Genomic DNA, 11,495 nt, shown 5'->3' with positions numbered 1-11,495 from the left:
AAATGAGTTTCAAAGGTTTTGATCCCAACTGCATTTCACAATCTAATGGGGAACATTTTCAGCAGAATAACAAGTAAGTGGAAAAGTGTCTACTTTTCGTGGGCACCAAACACAGAAATTACCCATAAATAGGCACAAACCAAATTTAGGGGTGAAAACAGGAGACCAGTAAACCCAGCTCCCTCTGGTGTCCAGCAAAGAAAGAGCTGTGCAGTTCTGATTTATTTGTGATGTGAAAATAGCTCTAACTTGCATATAAAATCACCTAGAGAAGCAGTCTGCTCCTCCTCCTTTTGCTATTCCTGGTGCAATGGGCTTAATGCCACAGGTTGTTAACAAGCACATGTCCAGAGCTCTACCCCTGACTTTAAGCAGCAGACGTTGCCTTTTGAATTACTGCTGAATCAGGACCAAGATCTTTCTTCTCATGGTTACTGGACCTTAGAATTTTATAGCTGGGAATAGAAGAAGCCAATATAAATGTACATGCTGAGGACAGAAGGGGCTAAATTTGGATAGCTGTTTAACAGCTATTAGTCTTGCTAAATGACAGCTCTAGATGAGAAGCTGAGGATAATACTGTAGCCAGTTAAAATCATAAAGGGGAATCTAATTATCCATTTTGGAATATGTCCAAGGTATTAGGGGTGACACTGACTCTTCTAAAAACTAATGCAATGCCTCAAGCTGCATTTGGCGGCCCAGAGGAAAACACACACGTATGCTCATGAACACAAACAGATGCTACTGTCTTTAGCTGCATAACTCAAAAATATTCTGACATAATAGTGGGGGGAAGAGCAAACAGATATACTTTATCTTAGCCAATCTCAATTGTGACTTTAGATATGAAGGTGAAAAAGATGTTAAAACGATGGCGGGTAAAAATTACCGAGAAAAAGAGAGAAAGTAATTTTCTTGGTTGTGTGCTCAAAATCACTGCTATGCACTTGGTACACACCTCAGCACAAGAGATAATGCACTTCGCTGTCATGTCTTAGGACTGGCACCTCCAGAGTCCTCCAAAATGTGACTTTCAAACCAGCAGCATTCAGCAAAGAAATATATGTGATTTCACAGCCAGAAATAAAGGGTTTTGAGTTATTTCCTTGTAATAAGATTAATCCCTTGAAATCAGTGCATCAACTTTTCACTCTAGCTGGGAGCTCCTGGGTACATCTCCAAGATTTGGAGTCCAATTATCTTTCCAGCATCTGAAAGAAAGCTTTCAGTTGCCAAACTAACCTGATCCTGGTTCAGTCCTCAAAAGAATGATGCTTTGGAATGCTAACATGCTATACCAAAGGGGATCCAAATTGTCTTTCTCTATATAAGATGACACAGTTTTGTCTTTTACTGAAAAGGAACCTGAAATAAACAGTTAGGAAGCCAGCAGTGGTATCTGCTTTCTGAAGTATCTGTAGATCAAGGATATCCCATTGAAAAATAACCCTTATTAACCCAAATGTTAAAACCCATAGGATTCACAATGCTGATATTTTGGCAGTTGTGCATCAGCTGTTACTGTAGGCAACCCAAGTGGAACCATCTTAAAAATCTGAAATGTGTCTGTACTTGATCACAGTGGCAGGTAGGGATTAGGATTTTGTTCTTCTATACCCCATCCCTATACTTTCAGTAGAACCATTTCAAGGAAAGTCTGCAAAAATAATGAAATAATGATGAAATGATGAGAAAATGGCTTGAACTCAAGCAGCTAAACATAGGAATCTTTTGCCATTATTAATAGTGAAAACTGTTAGCAGACTTCTGAGTGCAGTGGCATGGCTCCAGCATTTGGGGACCTTTAGTATAGAGTGGAAATAATTCTGAGGGGATAATCTACTTTCTGTGTTTAGTTCATGCATTCCTGGAATCAGAGCCAGGATAGAAAAGTTTGAGACTTGTTGGCATTTGCTCCATCTAGGCTCATGAAATCACAGAAAGACCTGAACTGCATGGGACCGCTGGTGGTCTCCTGCCTCACCCTCTGAAAACAGAGCTCACATCAAAACTTTCTCCAGTACAGAGCACAGCACTTTCTGCTAAGGATCAATAATGACCTGATGGGAAATCTGTGGTTGCCTTGAAACATTGTATCTCTTCAGTGAAATTGCTTTTCATGAGCTATTTACAGCCTAAAAGTCTGCACTTTTCAGTTTATGTTCCATTCAGTGTCCTAGTCAAGAGCAGTTCAGACTAAATGACACGTTAATCCTTGCCAATGTACTCCAGCCACCAGTGCTAGCACAAAACTACATGGCTGTTCAGTCTGTAGCTTCTGTGCTGGAACCAATAGTAATTAATAACAAAATTATTGGCATGTAATGTCTAGACATCTTCCTAGTGGGAGCTGGGAAGAGATCCTGTGAGTTCAGTACATACCAAACATCCTCAGACCAGTTTTGATTGCCTGGGTTGAGTTTGGAGGTAAAGGGCTCCTTTTCCTATTATTTAACCTAAAGGCCACCCAATACTGCAAACTCAAATAAATAAATATAAAAATATAAAAGAATATAAAATAATAAATTAAGTTTAAAGCTCAATAAGAAAAGAAATAAAATGACTGCTCTCTGAAGAACAGCTATGACAAGTAAATAGACATGGGAAAACTCATAATGGAATAGTTCAGTAAACCCCATATGTCTTGCACTGTAATGTTCCCAAACTGATAAAAACAAGCTATTTTAGAAGCAGCCAAATAACATTCCACAGCCTTATACCATGAGTGTTTTAAGACATCTTGTAGTAAGGAAGTGGTATCTGCTTTCTGAAGTATCTGTAGATCAAGGATATCCCATTGAAAAATAACCCTTATTAACCCAAATGTTAAAACCCATAGGATTCACAATGCTGATATTTTGGCAGTTGTGCATCAGCTGTTACTGTAGGCAACCCAAGTGGAACCATCTTAAAAATCTGAAATGTGTCTGTACTTGATCACAGTGGTAGGATTTTGTTCTTCTATACCCCATCCCTATACTTTCAGTAGAACCATTTCAAGGAAAGTCTGCAAAAATAATGAAATAATGATGAAATGATGAGAAAATGGCTTGAACTCAAGCAGCTAAACATAGGAATCTTTTGCCATTATTAATAGTGAAAACTGTTAGCAGACTTCTGAGTGCAGTGGCATGGCTCCAGCATTTGGGGACCTTTAGTATAGAGTGGAAATAATTCTGAGGGGATAATCTACTTTCTGTGTTTAGTTCATGCATTCCTGGAATCAGAGCCAGGATAGAAAAGTTTGAGACTTGTTGGCATTTGCTCCATCTAGGCTCATGAAATCACAGAAAGACCTGAACTGCATGGGACCGCTGGTGGTCTCCTGCCTCACCCTCTGAAAACAGAGCTCACATCAAAACTTTCTCCAGTACAGAGCACAGCACTTTCTGCTAAGGATCAATAACGACCTGATGGGAAATCTGTGGTTGCCTTGAAACATTGTATCTCTTCAGTGAAATTGCTTTTCATGAGCTATTTACAGCCTAAAAGTCTGCACTTTTCAGTTTATGTTCCATTCAGTGTCCTAGTCAAGAGCAGTTCAGACTAAATGACACGTTAATCCTTGCCAATGTACTCCAGCCACCAGTGCTAGCACAAAACTACATGGCTGTTCAGTCTGTAGCTTCTGTGCTGGAACCAATAGTAATTAATAACAAAATTATTGGCATGTAATGTCTAGACATCTTCCTAGTGGGAGCTGGGAAGAGATCCTGTGAGTTCAGTACATACCAAACATCCTCAGACCAGTTTTGATTGCCTGGGTTGAGTTTGGAGGTAAAGGGCTCCTTTTCCTATTATTTAACCTAAAGGCCACCCAATACTGCAAACTCAAATAAATAAATATAAAAGAATATAAAATAATAAATTAAGTTTAAAGCTCAATAAGAAAAGAAATAAAATGACTGCTCTCTGAAGAACAGCTATGACAAGTAAATAGACATGGGAAAACTCATAATGGAATAGTTCAGTAAACCCCATATGTCTTGCACTGTAATGTTCCCAAACTGATAAAAACAAGCTATTTTAGAAGCAGCCAAATAACATTCCACAGCCTTATACCATGAGTGTTTTAAGACATCTTGTAGTAAGGACAGAGCAGCAAGACCTTTTTTTAAGCTGGAGCCAGCCTGAATTAATATATCTTATTTTCCCTTGCTTTCACTTTCCTTTGTCTAAAGCCTCCCTCCAACAGCTTTAGTTAACAATTCTTTTCTCTTTCACTTCGTTAGCTGTATGTGGGTGAGGATCAGGAGCAGAAAAAGTGGGTGGAAAACCTCTCAGCTGTCTAACTCTGGCAGAGCTGGAGTGGAGGTGGCTGGAGGGAGATGAAATTATAGGAACTTCAGCAGAAACACTGCAAAGAAAATATTCAGCTGGCTCCTAATCCATCTACTTGAATGGCACAGAATAACACTTATTTTTATAGCCAGACAGTTCTGATCCATGATCTAAGTTCATTCATTCAAAACATGCTAAAAGATGGACTGAGGAGGATTGATAAGAGAAGTCTGTGAATTGAGTGAGAACTTAGAGCATTTGCTCTCATCTCTGGCAGTGGGGCCTGTAAAATGAGAGCAGTTGTTGCCTTCCTCAGAGTATGGCAGAGCTGAGGGCAGTACTGTGTGATCAGGAAGGGTGCTGCACAGGGAAGGAAACTGAGGAAAACCAGAGGTTTGGGTGCCTCTGGAGCGGCTACCATACTTTTCTAGTATGGATGGACTGATCACTCTCTAGCCTAGAGCAGGTTGGTAGGTGCTGCCTCAGCATGAGCAATGACCACCCCCATTTCCTATGTCCCTGCTGCCAGCCAGGCTCTCGCAAGACCTGCCAAGGGCAGTGTAGTAGTTTGTGTGCTCCTGGGCTTCAGTAGTGCCTGAAACATCTGGGCTGGTCTCCCAGAGAGTGGATGCTTTGTTCAAATACCCAACTGCGTGATTGTTCACCTTCCCCTGCCAGAGAGTAACGTGGCAAGGCTTGTGGGAGCTCACTGAAGCAGGCACCCACACAGGGTGACAGATTTAAATAGCCCTACCAAGTTGTTCACATGCTTTTCACCGAATGCATCTCTTTGTAATCTCTTTGTTCCTTCAGGAGGTTTAAACCTGGCATTTTTGGGTCAGTTTTCTTGAATGGTTATGAATTTCACCAGCAAAAGAAATGCACAAGTTTCATTGCAGAAACATCCACATGGCCAGACCACTCTCTCATGTATACAAGAATGGGAGAAAAGAGATTAAAAGAAATCCCCAGTGAGGACTGAATTATGTATGGATCTTACTGTTCTCTTCTGCTATGCCCTGTCCTAAGCTCCAACCTGTACGTTCCATTTACCAACAGGAAAGAAAACAGCAGCCTAGCTCCCTGCAACTTGCATGTAGGCAATTAATGCAATCATGGGTGTTTCACCTGCTGTTAAAAAGCAGTCTTCAGAGGTAGCTACACAGTAGTGTAAATCACAAAAGTGATTTAGTGAAAAGTTCAATATTTGCTCAAAACTACCAGGAAAATTCAACTAGCACGATGCAATTGCCTCAATTGCTATTTGGCCAGAACCTCAGTGGAACACATCATAACATTAACAGTAACCACATGCATTTCTTTAGGAATGAAGCTCAGCCTTTAGAAGACAGGAGAGGGTGAAATTCACTATCTGTGGAATAATAAAAAAATAATCATTGTGATGAAGATGATGCCACATTTGTCAAATAGATGTATAAAGATCTGGATGTGATCACTGGTGGTCTGCTGAAGAAATCCTTGCTTGCTCCCCTGCCAGCCAGCTTTTGAGCAAGCTTCTGGATCTGGTAATTTCTGGGGGGTTGTTACCACATTCTTAGCAGCTCTAAAAAGTTAATGCATTTTTTCCTGTGTCACTGAACCAGCATGTATTGCTACAGTTCTTGGAGTCTGAATTCTAGAGTTGCTGAGAAATCTTAGAGATTGGGCAAATGCCCCTTGTGCTCTGGGCTGCAGCTGTCACTGGGCAGGCTGCAACCACACAGGGAAATAAGCAGTCTCAGCTAATCCCTGCTTCCTAACACAGTCAGTAGAAGCCACGCTTGGTCAGACACCAACATCTTTATTATTTCATCTGGCTGGTCAATGCAGATGAATTACTTGCTAGAGCATGGTGGGAATGGATTGGGGTGTTTCCTGTCTATTCCATTTCTGGTGGGAATAAGGACAGATAAAAAACAAGGAAAAGTCTGAAGGCTATGAGTTTTCATCAGTGTCTTTCTTTGAGTTATATGCTATTATCTAAAGACTCCACTTAACACAGATAGCCTTGGACTTCAGAAAGGGGGAAGGAGAGGAATTGTCTGCTAATGTAAGTAGGGGGACAAAGTGCTGAAACCTGAGATTCATAAAATCTTTTTTTATTAATTTGAAAAAAAAAAATTATTAGGAAACACCTCAGAATGTGTTTTCAACCAGTGGATCACCAGGAGATTAAAATAATGAATATACTATAAATTGTAAAAGTATATAACTTGTAAAGAAGTACTTCTATGAAACTTTAATAATAAAATATGTATAAGCTTAAGTGAAAGGGTTGTAGGGTGAGCTCTTGAGTGTGTCTAAAAAATGAACACTTCAGGATGCTTGGAGTCTAAAGAAAGTGTGGAGATGGCTGTGCAGGGCAGAGCAAGGAGCAACCTTGAGGCTTTGTGGTACTCAGGTTGTGAGCAGCAGCAAAGCTGCTCCCTGTGAGGACTGTATGGGGTCCTTGAACCCCTTGGTTCCCTTGGGGTCCTCCTTTCTACTGAGTATCTTCCCAGTTGTGCCCTCCCTTCTCCAAGCACTTTGCTGTCTACCTTGGTTTGCAGGTAGGAAATGCAAGCACCTGGTGATGACTGACTGGTAGGTTGGTCTGTGGTGTCCCCTGTGGGAGTGTAGCACTGTTTCTCTTCTGATTGCTGTGCCTAGAGATTACTGCACTTTTTCTTTCTGGGGAAAGTAAGTCATAGGGGGAAGATGGGAAGTCCCTGATCATGCATCAACATAGAGTGAGGGTATGTTTAGAGTGCTCCACAGGATCCAGGAGCTCCCTGACACTCCTGAAACTCCTCACTCAGAGACTGCAACCAAATCCCATCTGCATCCAAAGTCCACCAGCAGACTAAAATTTCACCCAGTTGCATATTTGCCACAGCAAAATTGGTAAAAGAAGAAATGAGAGTGGTATATATATTCATAAAACAAAAATGTTTCTCATTTTGTTATTGAGGTGTCTCACTGTCCCAGCATGTGGGACAGTTGAGCAACCTACAGAAGTTTTTTGAGTGGGGCCTCCCCAATTTATAAATGTGACTAACATAATTTTCAGACTGATTCTCAGATATAAACTAGGCTCTTGGACAGAGAACAGAAAGTCTCAGAAAAGGAATAAACTTTCTAGGTACATGTCACCAACCTCCACTTTTTCCCAAGTAATTAGCACTTGTAGACAGTTGCTTTTAGCAAAGATCTAAAATTCTTAGAAAACACTTTAAAAAAAGAGTTTAAGGGGCACTATGCCATCTAAGTAAATCCAATTTATAAATATCTTCCAGTAAGGGGAAAAAAATGAAATGTGAACATGGATTTTCTCCTGCCCAGCCCAACCTCCATCTTTTCAGAGCTCTGTTTTAGATTATGTTTAGAGCTGGAAAGTCTCCATGAGAAAGAGCAGATGGCTAAGGAACTGATCCTGCCAGATGCTGATTAATCTGGACCTGATCCAGAAGAGCACTTTAGCTTTGTGCTTAACTTTAAGCATGGGAGTAGCCCAAGAATCATCATCTGTGTCCAGGTATGCTAGGATATGAACTGCAGCATCCAGCACCTTGCAGGATTAGGCAATGAACCATCTGGAGCATCCACCTGGAAACCTGTAGCTGCAAAACCTATCCTAAACCACAGACATAAGTAAGTCCACCAGGGGCAAAACAACTGTCTGAGCCAGACCACAGCATCTTCTCCAAGGCACAGCCAGAAGCCTGTGGATCTAGAGCAGAACAGCTACAGCAGTTTCTCAAGGATTAGCATGGATGTGTGTGCACAGTCTCAGAATCACCACAGGTATCCGGGAGGCATTTAACAGATGGGATCTTCACAGTTCATGCAGGAAGTGTCTTCCTAGTGCTGTTTGGAGGGAATCAGGCCAGGAAGTGCAGAAGGAAGAAGGTCTTCCCACTTCCGTTGTCTCAGTAACATGGTTGGCAACACAGATGGGTAAGAACCGTGGAGCGCTCGGGCTGAAGCAGGCAGATACTGCAGCAGGCACTTACACACTGACAATAGGCCACCTCTCTCTGTCACCTTGGGCCTCTTAAATTATAAAGCTGTTTAACTCCTCCTACTGTGAGAGCAGGCAAGGCTGGGAAGTGGGAAACACTCTCCAAGTGCTAAGCCTTTTAATGAACCCAGAGTCCTTATCAGCTGTAGGCGCTTCACAGGACCCCTCTTGCACTGAACCAGGCTTACACTTTCTCAAGACTGAGGGAGACAGAGAGGTTTTTGACCCAAAACTCTTCAGAGAGTTTTAAACAGGGCATGTGACATCATTGCCTGAATCTCAGTATCTATAAACAGCAGAGATCTGAAAATGGGCTTTGGAATTTAAAGCATGCAAACAACCCACAGCAGCTTGGGAATGACAGGAAGAGATCTCCGTGTGAGCACAATGTCCCCTCCATAAAACCCACTGCTATTCCATGACATCATTGCTCAGATTTTCATCAGACACATACCTTTCTTTTATCCTCATGCTTCTTGGCTATGTTTTCAATGCTTCTAATCTTGTTGCCTATGAACATGTTCTCCTGAACCACAATTTTTGGTCCATCAGGGTTGCATCTGGAGGTAAAAAAGCAAAGGTAGTGTTCAAGAACCTGACTCAATGCAGATAACCTAGGCAGGCATTGTTAAAGGAAGGGAATCTCATTCTTAGACAACAGTCTTAGGCATTACTAACTCTGAAAAGCTATTGCTGCTGGAGATTGTTACCTCTTCGTGTATTCCTTCATTGTAACATTTCAAAATTTTTTACAAAACACTTTGACAGAAGTAGAGAAAGATCAGTATATGACCAGCAAGGAAACTACTCAAACTCTCTGAAGATTGAAAATAAAAATACTGAGTTTAACCTGGCTAAGATGAGAACTCAAGAGAGCCTTTCATTCGAAGGTTGCCAGTTCAGCTCCAGTCCTGCATGGCTGTTTGATACAAACTGATTCCATGACAGCAAGCTAGTGAAGTCAGGTCAGTTCCATAAGTAGCTGCAATTGCACCTTGCACAAGTAATCACAGTGCATGATAGGAAAGTGTTCTTATGGCCTACTCTGCCTCAGCAGTGGCACTTCCCATGGCCAGTCCCAGAGGCCTCTGAGCCCACTGTAGTGGGGTAGGATGATCAGAGGTAAAAAGACTGGACTTCTATATGTGATGACCCATGGCTGAAGCTGCAGAAAACTAACCCATAAATCAGCTGTGCCTTTGCCAAATCCACACAGAACATATGGGTAACACCCTGGGTCAGGGAAGGATTTGTAGCTCTCAAAAGAGCCTAATTAGAAGGCGTCTTAAGTGACTTCCTGCGAGGCAGAATTCTGTCTTGAGGATGAAGGGAAAAACTCAAAGGAAGCAAATCACATCACAGCCATAAGGAACAATGATAGTGTTTCGGGATTCAAAGTGCACTAGTGAGGAGGGGGGAGAGAAAGAGAGAGAGAGGAAGTGAGACAACAGAAGGAAATGGGGTCTGTGTCATTTCCCACAGGAATCCTCCTACAGCTTCTGCTGGAAAAAGATAAGGCTGCCCCGGAGGCCAGAAGAGGTAGACGCCACTCTGCAATTGTATTTAAATTGATAAGATCAGAGAGTCAGAGAGCTGGAACAGGGGTTATATGAGGTCCTTTGCCACCAGGTCACTGGTTAGAATCTGGCTTAATTGGGCATTCATCACCAATTTTTTCTCCCTAGACAGAAAGGTCTGGAAAAGATTTCAGGTAATTGCTGTGGTTTTTCTACAGCGCGCATAACCTGTTTCCATTCTGCTCTCTTGGGTGTCTCTGAAACAGCAGCTTGCATGTCTTCTGCTGACCTGTGATGCCAACAGCACTACCTAAGCCTACAAATCTCTGCTGTTTTACTCCTACAGGAGCAGGGTAACTACCTAAATGAGGTAACAGGCTACTTCCCTTGTGGAAGGACACAGGTCACTTTTTAGACGCAACCTGAGACTAGATCACCCAACATCACTGTGACTTGCAGCAGAGAACCTGAGAAAGGAGCTCTCCTCTGTGATTTTTCCCTGTCTCATGACTTGCCATTCACAGCATTTGGAAAAGCACTGAAATGGTGCTGAAATAAGGAAACATCCATCAGTTTTCTCTCTTGCTTCCTAGACCTGCTTTCATTTTTTTATGGATGGGAGAACCTGACTTCACCCCTCTCATTGCAGGAAGGAGTTGAATTGTTATACACGGGTCCTGTATGTCCCCTGGGGCTACCAGGGGAAGCATTCAGACCTCAGCCAAGACCCCTCTTTATCCCTCTGCTCATGTAACAGCAGGAGCGAAGAAAACATCTACTTGTGTAAGGCAAATCTCAAAAGGCCTCTTGTGTTTTAACTTGCCTCCTTCCTCTCTGACAGTTTTTAACCCAGTGACTTCCTTCTTCACACCTGTTGTCTTCACACCTCAGGCTGCCTCCAGACTTAACAAAGAAAGGCCCTCAGTAAGGCATGAGGGCTTGATTACCTTTTCCAGCTTCTGCAAGGGAGGTGCTGCCCCAGGAGCCCATGCTCCATGTGCACTAGTGAAGACAGCCTTATGAAGTGGCATAAATTCCATATGGTAACTAAAGCAGCCAAGCCTTTAGCAGGTTTGTGTGACAATAGCTCTTATGGGGGTAAAAAGCAAGTTACCTCTACACAGAAAGCACCTGTCTTTTTTTTCTTTGTCAACCATGTAGGCTGCATCCAAGATGTGTCAGAAAAGAGGGACATGGCTAGTGAGGTAAAGAATGTTCAAGCCTGATCTTTAGTCACATTAAACATTTTACACAGGTCAGAGAACATAGGATCATACATAACTAGATGTCTGCTGAGTTCATAACCCTGGAATTTTGCTAAGATAAATAAGATGCAGTAGAAATAAAACCTGACTTGAAACTACCAAACTATTTTACACCATGTAGCAATGTCCACTTACAGTGTGCCTGTGGGGCTGCAGGGCTGCCACTTCCACACGATCTTCGGGTCAGGGTTCCCGCTGGCCGTGCACAGGATTGTGTGTTTGCTTCTTAATTCTACCTGCTCAATCTTACCAAAATCAGTTTCCTTTTCATAGATTTTGGGTCTCTCTAAAGAATAAAAAGCCAACAAAAAAATTAATTGCAAATGAGCATATTTTCATCCACGGTCATGGTCTAGTTTCCATCAAAGGCTTTGAAACTTCTCACTGTGATGACTAAGTGGTGATTTCATGAGGACACTGAAGCTGTAG

General features: G+C 42.1%; 1 protein-coding gene across 1 annotated transcript in view; it reads right to left on the bottom strand.

Moving 5' to 3' along the window:
- Positions 1-11,495, bottom strand: part of LOC104390504 (vascular endothelial growth factor receptor kdr-like) — a 127,310-nt gene that overhangs the window by 41,526 nt on the left and 74,289 nt on the right. The window contains exons 10-11 of the mRNA XM_009999644.1: positions 11,202-11,352; positions 8,739-8,844 (exon numbers count right to left, since the gene is read on the bottom strand). Of these exons, the coding sequence (XP_009997946.1) occupies positions 8,739-8,844; positions 11,202-11,352 (257 nt within the window). The remainder of the gene's footprint in view (positions 1-8,738; positions 8,845-11,201; positions 11,353-11,495) is intronic.

Source organism: Chaetura pelagica, unplaced genomic scaffold (assembly GCF_000747805.2).
Source record: "Chaetura pelagica isolate M959 unplaced genomic scaffold, ChaPel_1.0 scaffold456, whole genome shotgun sequence".
Lineage (NCBI taxonomy): Eukaryota > Metazoa > Chordata > Aves > Apodiformes > Apodidae > Chaetura > Chaetura pelagica.
Note: the sequence above shows the minus strand (reverse complement) of the source record. Positions and strands in the feature narration are given on the sequence as shown.